At 46.5% G+C, this 22129-nt stretch overlaps 1 protein-coding gene across 2 annotated transcripts in view; it reads right to left on the bottom strand.

Annotated features, from left to right (window-relative positions):
- Positions 1 to 2406: 2406 nt before the first annotated feature.
- Positions 2407 to 22129, bottom strand: part of NCKAP1L (NCK associated protein 1 like) — a 38527-nt gene continuing 18804 nt past the window's right edge. The window contains exons 19-31 of one of the 2 annotated variants that reach the window (XM_042946742.1): positions 20605 to 20750; positions 20190 to 20321; positions 18494 to 18712; positions 16478 to 16608; positions 13672 to 13769; positions 13443 to 13536; positions 13204 to 13286; positions 12824 to 12904; positions 9763 to 9856; positions 8726 to 8842; positions 8241 to 8350; positions 6670 to 6759; positions 2407 to 2796 (exon numbers count right to left, since the gene is read on the bottom strand). In XM_042946742.1, coding sequence (XP_042802676.1) covers positions 2665 to 2796; positions 6670 to 6759; positions 8241 to 8350; positions 8726 to 8842; positions 9763 to 9856; positions 12824 to 12904; positions 13204 to 13286; positions 13443 to 13536; positions 13672 to 13769; positions 16478 to 16608; positions 18494 to 18712; positions 20190 to 20321; positions 20605 to 20750 — 1527 coding nt within the window. In that variant the 3' untranslated portion in view covers positions 2407 to 2664. The remainder of the gene's footprint in view (positions 2797 to 6669; positions 6760 to 8240; positions 8351 to 8725; positions 8843 to 9762; positions 9857 to 12823; positions 12905 to 13203; positions 13287 to 13442; positions 13537 to 13671; positions 13770 to 16477; positions 16609 to 18493; positions 18713 to 20189; positions 20322 to 20604; positions 20751 to 22129) is intronic. The other variant, XM_042946743.1, reaches the window with a different exon arrangement.

Raw genomic sequence — 22129 nt, 5'->3', positions numbered from 1 at the left:
GTCTCTGGTTCCTAACAGCGAAAGCTCCCAGATGTGGAAGCAGTCTGGTCAGGTAGAAAACGTCGAGGATTGAGACACCAGACTCGGGTCCTGGGTCTAGACGTACTGTTAAACACGTGACCTTCATGAAATCATTGAACGTCTCTGAATCTGTTGACTGGCCTCAAATAGGGAAGCCTTCCCCAGCTACCTTGCAGAATTGTCATAGAAGTTGTGAAAGCACTTCGGAAAAGTATACGTAGCAGAGAAATGTGTGTGTAATTACATGTTTGTGAAAAGATATTATGTCAAATGACAACATTTTCTAGAAAAGGAGAACAGATTTGTATTGCCAAGTGTTCGGGAAGGCGAAGGGGATGTGGCTGTAAAAAAGCTGTACGGAACAACATTTTGTACACACAGAGGAACAAGAATAAGTAAAACTGGGAAAATCTGGATTAGATCATGAATTGTATCAATGTCAATATCCTGGTTATGATAGTAGACTATAATTTTGCAAGAGGCTACCTCTGGGAGAAACTGGTAACGATACACGAGAGCTCTCTGTGTTTTCCTTTTTTTTTTTTAATTGGAGTATAGTAGACACACAGTGTCTCTGTGTTATTTCTCACAAGCGCATGTGGATTAATTATCTCAATAAAAAAAAAATTTTTAAGTAAGCTTTACACCCAACGTGGGGTTTGAACTCATGACCCTGAGATAAAGAGTCACGTGCTCTAAGGACAGCCAGCCAGGCACCCCATCTCAATAAAAATTTTAATTGAAAAAAAAAGAAGTATCATGTCTACCCTCTACTCTCCTGCAGCAACTTATCTCTTCTGTCCTTAAGAGGCTCCTCTTGGGGTGCCTGGGTGGTTCAGTCAGTCAGGCAACCAACTTCACTCAGGTCATGATCTCACAGATCAGGAGTTCGAGCCCCGCATCGGGCTCTGTGCTGACAGTTCAGTGCCTGGAGCCTGCTTCGGATTCTGGGTCTCCCCCTCTCTCTCTGCCCCTCCCTGACTCACATTCTATCTCTCTCCTTCAAGAGTAAATAAACATTTAAAAAAATTAAAAAAAAAAAAAAGAGGCTCCTCTTACATAGTGCTACACGTGCATGGAAAAGAGGTCTCCATCTCAAGAGTAAGATCTTAGCAGAGTAGGATGCAGGAGTAGTTGTTCAGATACGTCTGAGACTCCTCTTCCTGATCAACTTTGCCCTCAGTCTCAATAGGCCTGACCCTGAATCACTCCTTTACAACATAATGTCCCTTCCACAGCAAGGAAGGACAACCAGCTGACGCCTGAAGCTGGATCCTCAGTTGCTCCTATCCTGAGGAGCAGACAACTGTTGCTAAGAAAAACTTGTGTATCGATTATGAATGCTAAGTTTAAGAACTATTGACTAAGCCTGGGTACTGAGAAGTAAAGATCAGACGTGCATACAAAATCCCAAAACAGCTATCAAATAGCTTAATGATGGACATGACCCTAATTAATCAACTAATTATATTCGCCCACTTCCACCACTCTCAACCTGTGACCTACAGTCTGTTGCCCCAGTCCTCCTTGGCCGTGGTGCACAGAAGTGATGGATGGGGCCACTGTTTTCCTGCCACGGAGTTAACTGAATCTAGTTTAGTGCTATCTTGAACGCCCCAGGCTTTGTGACACTTGAAATTCTAATTAGTGCAGAAAAGGGCTAAGTTGAAACAGCTTGGACTCCCTCAAGTATACCCACTCTCAGGGCCCTATAATCTAATGAGGTCTATGAAATTTAAGATCTAGCAGAGAAATCCCTGCCTACAGCAACAGCTGTACCCAGGATGACAACAAGGGGATTTGGGTTAAATTAGGGGCTCCAGATAGCAGGGAGAGTATCCCCAAACAATCTGGGAGGGAGACCCACATGACTCGGATCCCACTCGTTGTGGTGTGACTTAGAATTAGCTAGATTGACTCATGGCTCTGGGTTGTGGCATGTCAAAGAAAAAGCAGGAGGGGTTATGGCTACACAGATGGGAGAACTTAGTCCCTACAAGGTGTGGTAGAGCAGGTGAGGGCAGCTGGGGCCAGAGAGAATCTCTCAAGGGCACTCCCTCTTGTAGGCAGTAGAGATGGAGGAGAGGAAGAGACCCGTGACTCCTGAAAGAGCCCCCACAAAGGAAAAAGGAAGTTCCTTTGCTATTAACTACTTTGCAGTAGGAGCAGGCTGAATGTTTGCCGAACACATTTGGAAGAGGAAGAGAGGAGATAATCGTCCTAATGAATGTGCAGGAGACAATAGCAGCTCCAGTGGGAGAATTATAAGCTCATTATGGTTTAATATGATGATTGATCATCTCTGCCCGCCAGCATTATCCTAGAATAGTGATGAAGGTCGAGAGACCCATGCCAGTCAGAGCTCAAGCACCAGCCACCAGAAGCTAGAAAACATGATTTATATGTTACTATGTTAAAATGTACACACGTGGCCCCAGTTCCCTAATTTTTCCCGTCACCTGTCCTCCGTCTCCCGCCCCCGCCCCCACCCCCTACCGTCTGCCCCATTTCTCTTTGATTTCTCAGCCGTGGATGGTTTTGGTTTTGTTCCTCCATATGTCTGTTCATCAGCTCTGGCTCCTGACCCCATCCCTTGAGAAAATGGCTACAGCTTCCTGGGTTTAGGTAGGTCCAAATGGCCCTTCAGTGGGTACTAGTTGGCACTCGGTTCAGGTGGAAGGTCCGGGATACCTCCCGATAGGCATTTCGAAGCAGGACGTAAGGGAAACAGGACTCCAGCATGTCCAGGGTCAGGAAGGAGGACTCCTCTACCACCTGGAAGGGAAACAGGTCAAGAGATGAGAACCTCAGGGAGGGTATAACTCTGTGACACCCTGTTCCTTCGTTCAGTTTCCTGGGCCCTCTGAGGCTCTTAGAGTTGCAAGTGAACAAGTTTCTAAATCACACCCCCCTCCTTCTTCCCCTCACTTGGTTTAGCTTTAGGAAAGCAACGTGGCCTCTTCAGCTTCCCTATAATGGCCCCTGTGTCCCTTCTCAGGGTTACAGGAAAAGGTCAGAAGCAGAAGGCAGGAAAGAATCACTTCTCCAGTGGCAGAAAAACTCCCATTTTCCCCATTCTGGATGCCAAATCATTTGCGGGGGGCAGCACAGAAGCAGGTAAGGTTGGATAAAAGCGCCAATGACAGAGCTTTACAGAGAAGGCAACAATCACCACTGCAGGCCAAGAAAGAAGGGCCTGGAATCCACATGGGTCCTCTTGTGCTGGGTCTCAGTCTCCTCCCTCCCTCAGTACAGTGCTTGGGGAGCAGTAAGGATGCTGCATAAAGGAGCAGGCATGATTAATTAGTTTAATTAGAAGCCTGTGTGCTATGGTGATCCCAGCAGCCCCCACAGCCAAGCAGAAAGATAGATCAAGATGCCTGGATAAGACTGAGGGTAGAGGGGGTGGGGGAAGGGGGGCATATTAGCGAAGAGCCCACAGCCTAGCATTGGGCTGGAGGCTCCCCATCCCGGAAGAAGAAACAGGGAGTATTTCCTTCAGTGCTCTCCTCATCCATGAAGTTGTGGGACTAAAAAACACACTCTGGAGAGAAGTGTCCTGTATCCTCTGGCAATTTACACAGATGGGCCCTCCCCAATATGTCTGGTGTTTTTGATTCCTCAAAATTCATCCTGGAAAGAGAATCTACTATATCAACTCTAATGTGTTTATTTCTCTGAAGTCCTTTCAAGTTTTAAATTTTATAAGATTCTGCTATTCTCAAATATGTGCACATACAAACGCACACAAACAGCCTCAGAGGAACAGACACGGCAGGCTGGAGGAAAGGAAATCTGCCAGAAAAACAGTAGCTCCGATCGTAGGTTGGATAACACAAGGAATTTCTCGCTAGGCAAGACTTTCAAACCGTAAGCCAGGAGAGAGATAGGGTCTCTTTTCTAGGATATGACCCTCAGGTCCAGGGAAATGAGTGATGGCTTCACGAAGAATCCACTGGCCCAAGACTTCCTATTCTTTGCTCCATTAAGCACAGAGGATAACACGGCTCCTAACTGGAGGAAATTCATGGCAGTAGAAACAGCCCTAAAGTGAAAGCCAAGACACTTGGGTTCTCATGTCCATATATTTTGGGGGAGACCTTGCATGTGTCATCTTTCCCGCCCTCTCCTCAGTTTCCTCACCCATAAAGTGTAAGGACTGGACCAATTGCCAGGATCTGGTCTCATCCTGACATCTAGAATTCTATGATTCTCTGAGAGCCATCTCTTCCCCGGCTAAACCCATGCCAGGAACAGGCTGGCAGTAACAGGGGTGGGCACTGCCCAGGCTTGACAGCCAAGACAGAAAGACCCCCAGGGAGAGAAGTGCCTGGCCAGGAGTTGGGGCTACATGAGTAGCCTCTTAACTCAGAATACAGTTCCTTCCCCTGTATTTCCGTGGGGAAACATTTGCATTTAAATTGCTTTGCAGCAGCTCCTCCCTAGGTCTCTCCCTCTAACAAAAAGGGCCTAGCTCTGTCCCAGCTACTCGGCTGCCTCACTGTGAGGCCACAAGGGGCAGACACCCTCCCACACTGAGGGGAAGGGGTGGGGGGGGGGGAGTTGGGGACGAGCAGGGGACCAGCAAAACAGAAGGAGGCAGGGCTGAGTGGCCATACAGAATCGCCTCCAACCTTACAGAGATGACAGCTGCCCAAGTAAATGACGAAGCAAATGAAGAATCATCCAGAAACTAAAATGAGCGGCAGAGAAAGAGAACTAACATTCGTTGAGCATGTATTATGTACTAAGCACTTTCACATATATTTTCTTATGAATCCTGACACTCTATGGCAAGGACTACGGCCCACTTTTCTGGATAAAGAATCAGAGTCTCAGAAAGGTTAATTAACTTGCCCAAGGTCATGCTGCTCCAAAGACTGTGCTCTACCTAGCACACTACTGGCCTTTGCCCTCATCTGCCTCCTCTGCCCTTTCACCCCTCACCATACACCCCTCCCTCCCCCCACACCCTCATTCCATTCTCTTCTCATCTCCATCAGGATCCTTAGCCCAGTCTAGGCCTTTTTCTAGCTGAGACACAGATCCCACTCCATGCCTGTGTATTTACAGCAGACTCAAAGGGAGTCCCAGGCATGCCTGCCCCTAACATCTGTGGGCCTTGCCAAGAGTACAGCATACTATGTGATTAAATAAATCAAACTATTATGTTCTGTTGTTCAACCTTCACAATCTACCTTTATAATTTCGTGGAAGGTCAGGTTTGAATTAAGAATTCTTAGACTCAAAAAAAATTTTTTTTAATTAATAAATAAAAATAAAGGCACGCCTGGATGGCTCAGACAGTTAAGCATCCGACTTCAGCTCAGGTCATGATTTCACGGTTCACGGGTTCAAGCCCCCTGTGGGGCTCTGGGCTGACAGCTCAGAGCCCAGAACTTGCTTCTGATTCTGTGTCTCCCTCTCTTTCTGCCCTTCCCCTACTTACACTCTGTGTCTCTCTGTCTCTCTGTCTCTGTCTCTCTCCCTGAGCACTAGAGGTAATCCTCCAACAGCACAGCCCGCCTCAATAGGATGCACTTGGGGAAGAAACTTTGCACAAGCCCTACAAGTAGGCTGGAACCGCTTAGCAGAGAATTCTGGGGTCCCAGAAATCTTTAGTGTGGACTTCAAGGCGGAGCATAGGCTCCAGATGGGCCTGTCCTCTCCCCATACGCCAGAGGAGGGCCTCTGAAACACAGGGGTCAGTCCCGGAGTCTCTCCTGACCATATCTAAATGCAGTACTAACCTGGAGAATCAGACATTTAGAGCAAAAGAGTGAGTAAGCGTGTTGAAGAGGAAAACAGGGTCATGAGGAAAAGATTTTTTTAAGTTAACTGAGTCAGAGTTCCCAGAAGTTTCTGCCAAAGTAGCAAAAAGCCCACAGCTTGGGAAGAAAGAGATAGCAGGAGGCGCCTGATTCATGACCCACCGCGCTCTCGGTCTTAATAGCTTTTCAGGGGAAAATTCTTTCCTCCTCTGAGCCCCCAGTTCCCCACCCCCAGCTCAGCTCTGTATTATTCCGCACCCTTCCCATAGTACTTCTTAAGGACAAGACATACAGTGGTAGGAAGTGGTCAAGTAAAATCAAACATGCACTGGACAGGCAGTTATGGATGAGGGACACAGCTGCCCCATCAGATCAGACTTGAGAATGCTGCAGGAAAAAGGACCCAGTCAGCCAGGGACAAGGTAGGCCCTGTCCTGCAGAGAAGTCATTGAAGACTCTACCTTGGGATTACAGGACAAGTCTGGAAGGTTAGCCAGAATGTGAGTCCTAACGGTCAGGCCGAATTCAGTTCTGGGTTCAGGCCTTTTTTTTTTTTTTTTTTTTTTTTAATGTTTTTATTTATTTTTGAGAGAGAGAGAGAGAGAATGTGGGGGGGGCGGGGAGGCAGGGCAGAGACAGAGAGGGAGACACAGAATCTAAAGCAGGCTCCAGGCTCTGAGCTGTCAGCACAGAGCCCCACATGGGGCTGGAACCCATGGGCTGTGAGATCATGACCTGAGCCCAAGTCAGACGCTCAACCGACTGAGCCACCCAGGTGCCCCTGAGTTCATGCTTTTGAGTCACAACAAGGCAAGGACACAAAACCCTCTGGCCTTTGCTCTTTCTGTTCCCAGACCAACTTAAACCAAATACATACCAAGCGCATGAGCAGAGAAATGGATTCCCGATTTCTGGTTTTAAGCTTGTCAGTCTCCTGGCCCAGCTGCAGGAGGCTGACAGAAGCCACCTGTAGGGGAAGAATTTGTAAGAAAGCAGATTTTTATGGAGGTCAGAGTGGGACAGCCTCAGGCTACAGGAAGTTAAGCAAAGATCAAGGAGGAGAGTTTAGAAGTGCTGCGATGTTCCTGGAGACTCTGGGTGGAAAAGTAGCAAATCCCCTAGGCTCCAGAGACGCGCTTTGCCTGTAAACCAGGCAGGGCAGACAACAGGAGGTTGCCAGAGGTGCTGGGGGAGAGGCTGCAAGGGGCGAGGACAAAAGCTAGAACAAAGACAGGTAATACTGTATGCTGGAGATTAATCCCTTTTCCTAGGCAGCCTTCAGACAGCACTGTCACCAAGTTGTTTACAGCTGACTCCCCACCAGACTAGAGACAGAGCTGGGCCTCTGATTCAGAGGCAGTGTTCTTCACATTCCCCTCCTGTCAACTCCCAAATGCCTGTCCTCTCCATTCACCTCCAGGCCCCCAACAGATCAAAGAGGGAGGAAGAAACATGGTTAACTGCATCCCAGGCCCAGGTTACTCTCATTCAGTAAAGAAACAGGGCAAACGGAAAAGGGGAGAGGGGGTCCCTTCTCACCCCATCTTAGAGATCTGGTACGAATATTCTTTATATCTAAGATGCTCGGATCCCATTCTGATTGGCTGGCTGGCCCAGTTTAAATGGAGACCCTCTAACTAAGCTTCCAGGAAAATGGTATGATTCCGGAGAGAATATGATTTACCGTGTGTCCTCCTAAAAGGAGACAAATGAGGCCCTAATTCTTAAGTCAGGCCATGCTTTGCAGAGGAATAAGTTCCCCATTGTTGAGAATGCTGAAGTCAGGCAGTGGGTAATGGACCATGTATCAGAAGCGTATGGATTGAATTCTACCATGGAGGACTTAGAATGGAAAACCCCAGGGTTTTCAACAATGGAAAGAGACTACTTATTCTGTGTTTTTCCAGAGGCAAAACTTAAGATAAATGGTGATTGTTACAGGGAGTCAAACCTTGGCTAAAAATATTTTTTGAAACAATTTTTCTCGAATAAATGGGATGTAACCTACAGTAGAATCGGCTGCCTGATTATAAGCCCCAGTCCTAGAAATCAAGCCCAGTGGTTCTCAAAGCGAGATCCCAGGATGAACAGCATCAACTTGGGGTCTTGGAAACGCACATTTTCTAGCCCCACCTCAAATCTACTGACTCAGAAATTCTCCAGGTGATTCTGATTTACACTAAGGTTTGAGAATGTGAAAAAAGGTTCCGTTGTTGTTTGTGAGGATTAGAGTTGGAAAGGGCTTCCTTATGGGTTCTAAAACTTGGTGTCTCCAATTTGATTGTGGATCAGACGTCCCGGAGACCTTATTAAAAACAGAGGACTTGGGGGTCCCTGGGTGGCTCAGTCAGTTAAGTGTCCAACTCAACTCTTGATCACAGCTCAGCTCTTGATCTCAAAGCCCTGTATTGGGCTTGAGGTGGGCTATGCCTTGGGCTCTGTACTCACCACCAGAAACTCCTTGAGGTGAGTTTCGATGTTCTTGTTGTAGAGTGTGAAGAGGGCAGCAGATACCTGGATGATGGCTTTGGTCAAGCAGTGAATATTGTTGTTGTAACCTAGGTTATGATTGACAGAGGGGGAGAGACACAAAAAGGAATAAAGTGAGCCACCCCAGGCTGACCCCAGCTGGTACTTTCTCACTGTTTCAGGCTAGGCCACCCCCGTTTGACACCAAAAGGACCAGGAGGCATTTGGGGGATGATATTCCTAGAAACATCAGAAGATATTTAGATATTAGGATAAGGGTATTCCTAAGAAATCTCACTGGAATTGAATTTTACGGAGACTTCATTCTCAAGTGTTCTTTGAAACAGAACTTTACACCTGAGTCAGAATTCTGTACATTCTCCGGACAAATGTCTCCGTCTCCTCTCCCTACCCCAGGAGACTATCCTAATAGCACTGGTCCCTCCCACCTACTCCTTACTTACCATCTTTCTCAATACTATAGAAAGAAGAAGGGTCAGCGGCGAGGAGTGGGAGGGAAACAGCAAGAAAGATCAAGAGCAGGCAGGCCACCTTATATTCTTCCTCAGGGGATGAAGTATCTGGTAAGACGAAAAAAAAAAAAAAAAAGAGGGAAAGTAATATCAGCAAACAGGAGTTATCTTCTATAGAGGTCCTAGTTCCCAGGATTACTGGGAAGATCCTATAAGAAAATTATCTAGGAAAACGCTTTCTAAAGCACTGCAGGCAAGTCATTCTTGCTGAAGGGGAACAGGACTGGCCTCCACTTCTCATGAGGGGCCTGATCCTGGAGGCCTCCTCTGGTGACCAAAGTGGAGCTCTTGGGGAAGGGCTCTGCGGACATGCAGTCAGAGGACACTGTCAGCTGCCTGATGGGGTGGGGAGGCAGGAAGGAGAGGGAAGAGTCTTACCAAACTAAAAGAGAAGGGCCAGTCCAGCAATTTTAAAAGGGCTTGATACCAGCCCCTTGGTTTCATCCCATTCTGAGTGTGCGTAAGAAAGAGGAAATGTGTACCGGGAAATGTAAAAGACAACAGGAGACGAGAGGAAGAAGTGAATAGCATCAGGGTGATTCTATGGGAGGGGAGAGCACCAGATCACTCTGAGGCACATAGATGCTGTACCACAGCATGAAATCACATGTAACTCAGCATGAAATCACATGTAACTGTGGCTTGCTCTCTCATTGTCTCATTTGCATTAATCTTACCTCCCCAACTAGAGCACAAGTTCCTTTGAGTATTTGCTGAGCATCAAAGGGGCTCTCGCTTAATATTTTTTAGCAGATTGACAGGTCAACTGGTTGGAACGTGGCTAGGAATCTAAATTGCCTATGTAAATGTTTTCTGGGGGTTAGGGACTGCACTTTAAGTCTTTCTTTAGCTCCCAGCTTATATCCTCTGAATTCACAATCCCAAGGGAAGATTTCTTTTGACATTGACATTTTCCCACCTGAAAATAATGGTCCAAGCCCTCCCTTGCCCACTTTCCCCAATCTTACCAGCTTTCAGATTGGCAATGGCAGCCACCAGGGCTGGGTCAATGTCACAGCCCACTCCTGCAGCAGAGGCCAGCTCAAAGATACTCAGGGTCACCTAGTAGAGAAGAAAACAACATTCTGGACAGGGTTCCCAGAGAGAAGTGTTTGACAGAAGCTACAGGTAGTCAGGATTCCCGGATCACAGATGTTAACCCTTCAGTGAATTATCATCTTTTCTAGGTATTCTTTTCATAGCTCTCCATAACCTACAGAGAAAAGGCACAAATGCTTTTGTTTGGCATTCAGATATTCCACAGTACGAATTTCCTCTCTCACTCTTAATTCCCCAAAAGCTTCCTACAGTCAATGCAACCAGAGTCATCAATTCACTGCCTCCAAACTACAACTTGCTTCCTTACTGTCATACTTTGGTTCCCTCTTCATCTACAGTGTCTTTTCCTGACCTCTACTTATATCTAAGTGACACCCACCCCTTGAGGCTTAACTCAAATCTCATATTATGTGTGAAGCCCTCACTGAAACACTTCAGGCCCAATTCATCTCTTTCTTCCTAAAGTGGTACCACGGACTTATCATGGATCACACATGGTATTATCAGTTACCTTTTCAGATAGGAGGTGGCACATATGGCTTATCTCAGCACCTAGAAAATAATCCTTTACAACCTCATGGCATCTGAGGGGAGATAAAGGCCTTGGAGTGAGAAGATCTGGGTTCAAATCCCAGGACCACCACTTTCTAAATGTGTGACCTTGGCTAAAAGTTACTTAACCTCTTTGAGCCTCAGTTTCCTGATCTGTAAAACTGGGAGAACAATACCTCACAGAGTTGTTGTGGAGATTAAATTAGGTCACATGTATAAAGCATCTACCCTACACACTCAGAGTCACTAATAAACATTAGTCACCAATCAACATTATTCCTTTCCTCCTCTTCCTTTATCTCAAAGCCAGGAACATTGCACTTCTTTTTCTCCTCTTTAGTTTTTAACACAACGCTAAGCACATAGAAGGTATTCAATTAATATTTATTGATTGATGGAATTTAAGAAACAAAACAGATGAACATATGGGAAGGGAGACGGAGAGAAGAGAGAGAAACAAACCATAAGAGTCTCTTAACAATAAAGAACAAACTATGGATTGATGGAGGGAGGTGGGTGGGTGATGGGCTAGATGGGTGACAAGCATTAAGGAAGGCACTTGTTGTGATGAGCATTGGGTGTTGTATGTAAGTAATGAATCACTAAATTCTACTCCTGAAATCAATATTGAACTGTATGTTAGCTAACCAAATTTAAATTACAAAAATACATTTATTGATCGATACTTGAATCTCTAGTACTTAAAATCAAGTTCCCGGGATATGGCCCCAAAGCCCCACTCCCATGCCGAGTATTTAGACCTCATTTGAGGTTAACCAAATTACTTGAAAATGTTTGGAGAGAACAAGGACAATTGTTTCAAGAGTAGACAACTGGGTGGGGTAACTTTAGCAAAGCACCCTACAGATACACCAATCAACACACACTTCACCTATGGTACTTGTCATGGAAGGCTCACCTTTGCCACATCCTGCTCTGCCCTTTATTTAAATTCCCTATAGTTCATGGGTCTGGGGAGATCAGGGACCGGGTCCATGACCTGTGATTTTTCTGGAAGAAGAAAGGGATGATCGAAGGAGTCTTATTTTCTCTTTCCCTAATCTTCACACTCCTCTGAGACAGCAACAGAATCTCTGATGGACAGGCCACCTCTCCTCCCCCCCAACTCCGGCTCCAACCTACTTATTTTCACAAGCAGGCAGGGCCTAAAATCAGTGCTGCCCAGGAGATACAGGTAGACAAGCTTCTGACAGGCTATAGCATTCGTCCCCGACATCAGCAGCTTCCAGAAACCCAAGTTCATTGTAAAAGAACGGTCAGAAGGGGCAGCCAGCCCAGTGAAACATCAAACCCACATGGTCCCCAGGACTGCTTCAGCCTGAGGTTCAGGGGGAGAGAGGGGAAATTTCATAATTCCTTTGATCTCAAGGCAAGGAAGTTTTTCTTAATATCCAACTTTGATTCTTCCTGCTGACCAGTTCCCTCTTAATCACAGAGCTCTCTCCATGAAGAAGTGGCCTGCCCTATGTGTCTGAAGACCCTTGTTCCCAGCCTTTGGCTGTATATCCTACATAACAGACCTGTTTGTTTCAGGTGATCCAAAAGACAAGAAGATGTTGCAAAGATGAGTGGGGGGGGGGGGGCGGGCAGAGAAGTGGATGTTCTACTCAGGGTGCCTGCAGAAGCCCCTCCTCCTCTCTCCATCTCTGTAGTAGATGCAGGCCTGAGCCAGGTGACACAGACATAGAGGAATCAAAAAGTTTCAGAACCAGGAGGAAGGAAAGGCCAGAAAAGGGAAACTGGGCTCAGGTGGAGAGGGTGGGGATGGAAGCAATAAATCATTTTACAAAAAGTACCTGAGCTCCTGACTGAAGAGGGAACTTGTTTGCACACAGTTCAGTATCTAATTGGCACACTTTAGCTACAAAAAGCCGCCGATGCTACCCTAGATCTTACCTTTCTCCAGTAATGTTTCCCCAACCCTCTCACAGGTACGCCAGGCTCCCACCTCTGTCCATCCCCCTCATGTCTCTCCAGCTCTGCCCTGTCTCTCCAAGAATATCGTCTGACCACTACTCCTCTCTCTACAAAATCTCTCCCAGCTCCTTCCTATTCAAATGCCGGCTCCTTGGGGCGCCTGGGTGGCTCAGTCAGCTAAGTGTCCAACTTCAGCTCAGGTCATGATCTCGCAGTTTGTGAGTTTGGGCCCCACCTCGGGCTCTGTGCTGACAGCTCAGAACCTGGAGCCTGCTTCAGATTCTGTGTCTCCTTCTCTCTCTGTTCCTCCCCTGCTCGCTCGCTCTCTCTCAAAAATAAATAAAGATTTAAAAAAAAATTCAAATGCTGGCTCCTTCCCTACAGTATTCTTCAGAGCCCTCCCTCCCTCACGAGGTCCTGGGTACGTCCTTTCTACAACAACAATCTCCTAAGTGGATTGCACTTCGAGCTGTCCCATACCTTGATGTCTGTGTCTGGGGTGACAAACTCCTTCAGGCACTCTATGGGACCCATGAGAAATGGGCAGTGGGAGGAGAACACCTGGAGGAGAGAGAAGATAAATGAGTTCACAGGGCAGTGCCAGTACCTGCAAAGATAGACAGAACAAACATAACAAGGGCCCCAGCTTGGATAAGGGCCCCACCAGCCTCCCACGCGGCCCTCGCATCATGCTTCTAGGTGTCCTCTGCTCATCTGTCCCCAGAGATCTTCCGGGACCTCTACCAAATTACGTTCCCCCTCTCTCCTCAATGCTCACCACACATCTCCACGATTTCTCATACAAACCCTCCCCTCAGGGGCATCTGTGATTCTGGGGCAGCCCTTTGCCCTCAGCTCACCTCCCGAAGTCCCTCCTGGGCCATGGCCCTAAAATTGAGGATAACTCCAATGATGGTCATGCGTTTCAGCACATTATCAGCCCCTGCGGAGAAGGAAGAGCGTGAGAAAAGTAGAACTTAGGAGACTAGTGCGGGTTTTGCTTCTGCACACCCAGCCTAGCCCCGCCCCACTCCCCCAAAACCCCTGTCATCCGTAATGCCATGGCTACAGTTCCTTGTCCCATCAGGGAGGTGCTCACCTATCAGCTGGGGCAGCAGAGAAGCCATCAAGTCTGCCTTGCTAAAGTTGGATCTGATCTGAACAAGTACATCCATGTTTTCCACCACCAGCTTCTGCAGCCAGGACACAGAGACATGAAGCAGGAGAAGACAAGACTGTGGTACATCCCCCCACCCCCGGACCAATTTCCTACTCCTGCCCCTTTTCCCTGAGGCTGCGCCTTTTCCCAGGCCTTGTTTCCACAGTACCTTCAGTTCCATAATCTGAGAGGTCACGTGCCACATCAGGTTCTCACTCAGGAACTTCATGCCGTAGGGGCCCAACAGTTCAGCCAAGGCCCGCATCTCTGAAACAGAGTTACAGAGGTCCCGGGTGGGACTCAGAGGGCACTGGAGTGTTTACACCACAGACAGACGGTAAATCTGAACATTTACAATATTTTTCCTCAAGGAAAGGAAGTGGGAAGTTGGGGAGCAGAAGTGGCCTGCAATCCTACATTTAGGTGACAGACCTGGCCATCCTGTGGGACCATTTACCCCCTCCCCACTGGTACTCACGCAAACACTTACCGCAAATGATATTTACTTTACATTCTTACAGGAAGCGATCCTTTCCCAAGTCCCTTTCTGTGGTACCTGGGTTTTGCTCTTGCAAGACTAGCTGTACTAACTTGTTAGATGTAAGACCTTAAACAAATCACTGACCCTTCTGAGCCTCCATTTACCTCTCTGTAAAATGAAGAAATTAATATCTGCCCCGAATACTTCACGGAGTGGATATGAGAGTCAATAAGAGCCCATGCTAAAAATCTTAGAAGCCCACAAAGATATATATGATTAAAGGATTATTGATGTGATCATTATTAACAGCCCTCTGAGGTATACAGTACATTCTTCTGGTTTAACAGACATGGTCAAGCGCTTGTTCAAGGTCACTTAACCAAGTCAAGGGCTGGTACCTGAAACCTAGCATAATGTCTTCTTATTGCCCCTTTCTGTAGATACCACAACTAGTTTCTTATCTAAGCTCTGGTGTCTTCTGTGCTCCTCCCTCTGCTTCCCTTATTGAATGCTTCACTGTCCAAATTTTCCTCTCCTGGACCTACCTTTTCTTTTTCATAACCAACACACATCCCCAGAATCCCAGTTGTTTTTTCCTCTAAGTCCTTCCTCCCTCTAGTCTGCCCCGGATGCCTTATCTGTCCCTACTCATCCCACTTTTGGCTCTTTGTGGATTAAACGACACCCTACTGGGGAAATCCCCTGTTGGAAACATTAGTGACAAATCCAAATAGGAAGGAGCTCCAGCGATGGTCTTTGGCCATGCATCATCCCAGCAGAGAAAATCGTACAAAACCAAAAGTAGCAACAACAAGAGACCGGTAGCAGAAAAGTGAGTTTAGCGTTGTTAATAGGAGTTCAGAGGGGAAAGAAATCAAGGCTCACGCTCAAGCTGTTGAAGGCAGGACCAGTTGATCTCTGCTTCCACCAAGAACAGAGGAAGTGGAACTTGGTCAGAGCCCCGTCTAGAGTAAATACTACACACTTCTGGCCTCTCCGATTTATAGTAGAAAAAACTGAGCTGAGAATTAGAAAAAGATGTGCCACCTGGTCAACTTGATAATGCCAAAATGGCTGATAGAGAGGAAGAGGGGCTGAACTGCCTCCCCTGGAGAGAGAAAACACACTGATCATCCAGTTCAGATCTGCTGAATCTCCTTACTCTAGTCTTCTCAACTCCAGGCTAGTAACCCTAGGCCATCCTTCTCTTTCCATCTATCTATTTTTACAGTAGCATTGCCCCATCACCATGGTAACTCGGGGAAATTGGGGTGGGGGTGGTAGAAGGGGGAATCAGCCTTACCTCCTGCTGCTCATCAGTTGTCAGCAAGACCTAAAGCTGATTTTAGATGCTGCCTACAGTTTGTGGGTGGAGTTGATGAAAGGGGACATCTGAAGCCTCCAGAACGCAAAGAGTAGGGTCAGCTTACTGATGGAGTCAGAATGAGGGTAAGAAGGAGACAGCACTGGACAACAGAACTGTGTGTTCTTCTATAACATGCCCCCCCGCCTCAAACAAGGAAGGGGAAGAATGGAGAAGGCGGGGTCAGGAAAGCATCCCCCACCTGTACCAGACACCATGCAGGAGCCAGGATTTACATGGAGGTGAAAGGAGGGAGGAAACAGTAGGATAGTTCATCAATCAGTCAGTAAAACAAATCCATTAAAAAGGATCTGTATGGCTTCCAGCCCTCTTTTAAAAAGAGAAGGACACCCCAACTCATTCACTCCACAATCCTTACCCACCGGCCTTAAGACACAAAAGTCCTTCTAGACACTGGGAAGCAGCACTGCATGTGATTAAGCACCCAGGTTCTAGAATTTGACTGCCTTGAGTTGAAATCCCAGTTCAGACATTTATGAATGTGTGACCTTAGGTAAGCTCCTTAACCTCCCTGTGTCTCAGTGTCCTCATCTGTAAAATGGGGGTAATGGGAGTTCCTACCTCAAAGCCATTGTGAGGATTAAAGGGATTAATAGGTGTGAACATTTAGAACTTAGCCCACAGCGAATGTCATCTATTATTTTATCATCATTATACATCAGCAATCCAAGCTCTGGCTCAGGCCCTAAAATTTATCCCTCAGAAAGAAGATGCCATGACATCAGACCACTATTTAATAACTCCAAATATCAGAATTCCCTTCTTACATTTATTTATTTATCCTTTACCCTTCATTATATGTCTAACTCTTTATTCTGTGTGGAAATGGAAAATAACTATTTACCACCCTTCGAAAAATAAACCCTTTCAGTAACTTGAGTGGCCTTACCTAGCTCCCAACTCCCCTCATTCTCCCTCTCCACCTGCAACCCCCCGGCCACTCCTCAATTCTGGCTCTCACTTAGGATCTCTTTATTGTCCCCAACGTGTAATCCCGCAGAGATGTTAAGGAGCCTACAGAATGAGCCTCTGGGAAGGTCTGGAGGCTGAGATGCTGAACTGAGGGGAAAGGCTCAGCTCCTCGCCAAGGAGACCAGGCCCCAGGCTCACCAGAGATGTCAGAGAACTCCTCTGCGCTGAAGTTCTGCTCCCCCTCTCTGGGAAGGCTGATGAAGGCCTGCATGGCGGGGGAGAGGATGATGGTGCCACTGCTCGCCTGTCTAAGCAGACTTTCTAGGTACCTAAGGGTTGGGCAAGAAAGCACACGATTTTAGCATTCGATCGTTTCTCCCTGCCATTGCTCCCCACTACTACCACTGGGCTCGGGAAGAGAAACTCTGCCAAAGGCTGGGGTGGGGGGAAGAAACTCAAAGAAGACAGCAAAACACTCTAATTAACACCCCAAGCCATTGGCTCAAGAACAACTGGCAGTGTTGTAATTCTGCTTCTCCTCCAGTCCACAGGGTATTTCACGGGCGCTGTCAGATGTAACAGTATGCACTCCCCTCTCTCAGCCCCTGCTCTTTTCCAACTGTTCTCTCCCCTCACCCTAGGCCTCTCTCTGTCAGGTAAGACAAGCCCAAACTGACAAGAAAAAAGTTCCTACTAACTGGGCTCCTCTGAAATATACTTAGCCTCAACCTCTCCAATGAGAATGTTGGACTGAGGGGGGGCGCCCGGGTGGCTCAGTTCGTTAAGCGTCCGACTTCGGCTCAGATCATGATCTCACAGTTTGTGGGTTCGGGCCCCAAGTCGGGATCTGTGCTGACAGCTCAGAGCCTGGACCCTGCTTCAGATTGTGTCTCCCTCTCTCTCTGTTCCATTGTGTCTCCCTCTCTCTCTGTTCCTCTCCTGCTCACACTGTGTCTCTCTCTGTCTCTCAATAATAAATAAACATTAAAAAAAATAAAATAAAAGAATGTTGGACCAACCTGGAACCTGCTTCAGATTCTGTGTCTCCCTCTCTCTCTGCCTCTCGCTGTGTCTCTGTCTCTCAATAATAAATAAATGTTAAAAAAAATTTTTAAATAAAAGAATGTTGGACTGAGGACATAGGATTCTAGAAGCCGAGTCCCAAGTCAAACCTCCTGGACTGACAGAAGCCTTGTGAGCACTGGTCATCCAGCCTCCAAATATCCCCTTCTGACCTCCAGGCAAAGGAGGGTGTGGCCAGCCCCTGCCACTCACCCAGGAACTAGCTCTGGGTCTAGGTCTTACAGAAGTCCCCTGGGTGGGGGGCAAACCCAGCCGTCAAAGGTGAGGGGTTTTTTCTTTTAGTTTGAGTTTGTTGTCAAAATTTTGAAACTGGGAGACTTTCCATTAAAAGTAAGGCGCTTCGTGGGGGTAGTGATCAGGTGGAGGTAAGGGGTGGGTGCCCCCTTCAGAGAAGCATGCCCTCTTTAACAATTCAAAGTTTTCACCTAACCCACAGCACCCATTTTCCTTTCCTGACACGCCCCTGGTGGCATTCTTACTTGCAAAACTGGTCTCCGTCTTTCCCCCTGCTCAGGGGGGCTCTTTGCAGCCTGGCTCCTGCTGAGCTGATATTGGATTAAGAGCGCCACCCAGTGGCTTGGGGAGGTAGGAATCCGGCTCCTTTCCATCCTTAAACTCTCAAAGGAAACATTGCTAATCCCTACCTCCTCTGGTTTTGGAGAGGCGGCTCCCTTCCTATTAAAAACAAACTGCTAGACTCGACATGGTCGTATCTGGGATGAAGTGATTGTATTCTGGAGATACTGCGTTAGACAGAATAGTCTTCAGGGAGAGAAGCTGGGCAAAGAGAAATAAGAGAACTTCAGAAAGAGGAAGAGAGAGCATTTGAAATTAAAACAGTAAGAATCCAGAAAAGGAAGATTAGGAACTGGAGAGTAAGAGGGGAAAGGTCAAATTACTACAGGGTAGACGAATGGGTGTTACATGGAAGGTCAGAAATAGATGGTACATGGAAAGAAGGACATCTGGGTTTGCCCCCCGCTTATTGCTCTAGTCCTCTAGCAGAAACAAGCCTCTATTTGGGGGTCTATGACCCTCAGAGCTGAAATGCCTGGACCCAAGGTCTGACCGTGTAAAGGCAAAAGTGGTAACAAAGGAATAAGGCAGTAGAAGAGGCTAAGCAACACTGACCAATTTGTGTAGAGAGTGGTGATCGTCTGTTCCCCACACGAGTCCAGTGGCTGTGTCTGCTGCAGGAGGGCATTGCGGATGACTCTGGAAACATCTGCACCCACAAACTGGGCCAGTGACTGTATGAAACCGACATATGCCTTGACTCCTGCCAACAGTTCAGAAGGCCTCGCGATCTCCTGGGTCGTGGCATTGTAGCCAGCCAGCCACACAATGGCTCTGGGTGACAAAAATCATAATCACAATCATAATATTAAACACAGTAGCAGCACATTTATACTGTGTTCCAGGTGCTGTGCTATGATTTAACTACACACATTACCTCCTTTAAATCTCACAGAAACCCAAAAAGGTAGGTACATTTGTTCGTGCTCTGCTCAAACCCTGTCAAGGCTCCCCATCTCACTCAGAGTCAAAGTCAAAGTCCTTACAATGACATAGAAATACCTACACAGTCTGCCAACTCCTCCAACCTAGTCTCTAACCTGACATCTGACCCATCAGTCCCTGGCTCATTCTGGTCCAGCCATCCTGGCCTCCCCCGTGTCCCTGAACATTCTAGGCAGGTTCCCATCTCAGAGCCTTTGCCCTGGCTATTTCCTCTACCTAGAACGCTCTTTCCTCAGATAGTCACACACTTGGCTTCTTCAGGAGTTTACCCAAATGTCACTTTCTCAAGCACGCCTTCCCTGGCAACTCAAGCGAATAGATTACAAATTCCAAAACAAAACATAGAAGACTGGAGTATTATTTAAGACAAAAAACAAAAACAAAAAAACCAAAACCTCTTCCCCTCATTCCCCTAATTACTGACTATAGCACTCAACTCCAATATAAGGAATATTCCTCCTACTTCAGGGGGCAATGGAAAGAGAAGCAAAGTGAAGGGAGGGAATCTATTTTATTGAAGCCTGTATGTGTCAGGAACTTCGTACACATTATTACCTTTAATTCTATACCAATTCTCAATTACAGGTAATTCTCATTATAAGGTAAATATCATTATCCTTATTTGCAGGGTAGGAAACAAGGTGCAAACAAGTCAGATTCCCCACTTCAGTGTCTTAACTAATGGCCAGGATGTCAACACAGGTCTCCTGACCGCGAAATCCCCGCTCACTCTACTAAACCACTAAACCAGTGGTGATCAGTTCTGGTTGTTTACCAAACCACCTGTAGAATGTTGGGACCTTTTTTGTTAATTGCATTTTAATAAAGATACTTGAGACCTATGCCAGATTAACTCCATCAGAGTGACCACCAGAATGAATCTAACAGAACCCAACTTTAAGAACTACCATACTATGCAGGGGCACCGGGGTGGCTCAATCAGTAAAGCATCCAACTCAATTTTGGCTCAGGTCATGATCCCAGGGTCATGGAATAGAGCCCCATGTCAGGCTCCACACTGAGCATGGAGGCTGTTTGGGATTCTCTCTCTCTCTCTCTCTCTCTCTCTCTCTCTCCCTCTTCCTCTCCCTCTCTCCCTCTTCCCCACTTGTTCTCCCTCTCTATATATGAAATAAATTTTTAAAAATTTTTTAATAAAAGATTCTCTCTGCTCCTTCCCCGCTCACGCACACGCACACACTCACATGTGTGTGCTCTCTCTCTCTCTCTCAAAAAAAAAAAAAAAAAAAAAAAAAAAAAGGACTACCATACTATGCAAACATAGAAGACAAGGAAAGAGTGATACCTGTTGAGTCTGGCCTCCAGATGGCTGCTGAGATACTCAGAAGGGAAGATCGTGTGTTCAAACACAGAGAAGCTGTGCACATGATTCATTGTCAGTGCCAATTCTGTCAAGTTTAGGTGTAGCTTGTCCATGCTGGGAAATTGAGAAAGTAAAGCGAGCTTTAATTACAGGGCTGGCACTACCTGCTAGTACCCAGGAAGGATTTGTCAGGCCCATGACCCTCAGACCCTTTCAGCTTCTAGGACATTGATGCCGCCTTCAAAGGCAAAGTAGGAAATTCACACGGAAGTGCTTTTCCATATCTGCCATTTGCCACCACCACTTCCACGTTCTTCTGCCGAATCACCTTCCCTCTTCCCTGCTCTCCCTTCTTGGAGGCAGTGGCCACCTGGCCCTCAAGGGCCCAGGTCCTCACTTGGTGACGACGCTGCGGTTCTTCCGGTGACTCTCAGCTCCTGGCTTGTCTCTCTCAGGTTCTCCTTTTCTGGGAGTCTGCCTCTGCTTCATGATTTTCTTATTCTTGGCTTTGCTGATGGTAGTGGCACAGTGCTTAGGTAGAAGCTTTAGGGACAAACACAAGTGAATAGTGAGATCCATTTCTAAAACTGACAAGGAGCCCATCTCGCAGACCCTCCACTATTGTCTATTCTTTTATTTGTCTGCCTTTCTCCCTCTTTCCTTCCAGCATCTCCTCCTTGAATGGGGGCCAATTTGAAATGCACTCATTTCTTTTAGGTATCACTAAATATCTCTCCATGGGTAGGGCTCAAAATCTAGAAACGGCAGTGTTTTTTATGGATCAGATCGTCAAGTCCCCACTCACATCCTGAGAGAAACTCTTTACTGATGGAAAAATTCAAGTAAAAGGAATAGGACCTAAGAGCTCCACGCAATTGCACTTTCTAGGATCTTCCAACCTGGGAAGAAAGTTATTTTTTGCTTGGATGGAACAACCATCTCACTTTACATCCCTTCATATTCTGTCCCATGGATACAGATGCCCGTGCTACGTAGCTGTACAAAGATCCAGAGCTCACAATATGGCCAGCACTCTCTTTCCACTTCTTTTTTTATTATTATTAATCAATTCTGTATCTCTTCTCTTCACTGAGATAGCCCAGTCAGCTGCACAGAAAATATAAGATAGAATTATATATTCAGGTTTCTCCTTCAAGATAATCATCTTCGAATTCTCTCCACTTAATCCAATGCTGCGGAGCCTGTGCAGAGCATGTCTGGAAACTCCTCATTCAGAATTCCTCTCAGAGTAGCGTAAGCACCATGAGAAAACCGGTTTTGGTACTTCACAGTCATGCTAAGAGATGTGACCCTAAAGATGTGTCAACCCTGATATTATGCCAAAACGTCTGCGGTAGATTCTGAAAGTAATTCCAAAATAACGTAACTCTGCTCGTTATGGCAACATCACTAATTATTTATTCCAAATGATAACTTTAGAGGGGGCAATACTCATCTGGGCACAAAGTCCTGGTGTGCGTGAAAACAATTACTCACATCACGCTTGAGTCACCCCTGATACAACACTGAGCAAATCTCTTTCGCGTCCCTTGCATGTAGTAGGGACTCAAAATAAGTGAAGAATATGCCCGCAATTCTACTTGGTTGCCTAGCTTCTGGGCATTCATCACTTAAATTTCTTTCTGGCATGTGTTTGTACTCCTCTTTCCCTTAAACCAGGACATTCCCCAAGGGCAGGGATTGTGTAACTTCCTTCTGGGACCCCATCCCAAAAATCCAGCACAGAGCTTAGGGCTCAGTAAGTACCAAATAATATAACAGCTGACATCTATTGAGAGCAGTGTACTAAATCTTTAACATACTCTATTTCATTGCATCTCTATGATACCTCTGTGAAGAAACTATTTTTATCCACATTTTACATATGAGACAATGGGAAGGTTACGTAAGTAATAATATTA

This window comes from Panthera leo, chromosome B4 (assembly GCF_018350215.1).
Source record: "Panthera leo isolate Ple1 chromosome B4, P.leo_Ple1_pat1.1, whole genome shotgun sequence".
Taxonomy (NCBI): Eukaryota; Metazoa; Chordata; class Mammalia; order Carnivora; family Felidae; genus Panthera; species Panthera leo.
This window is presented reverse-complemented; position numbering and strand designations above follow the sequence as displayed.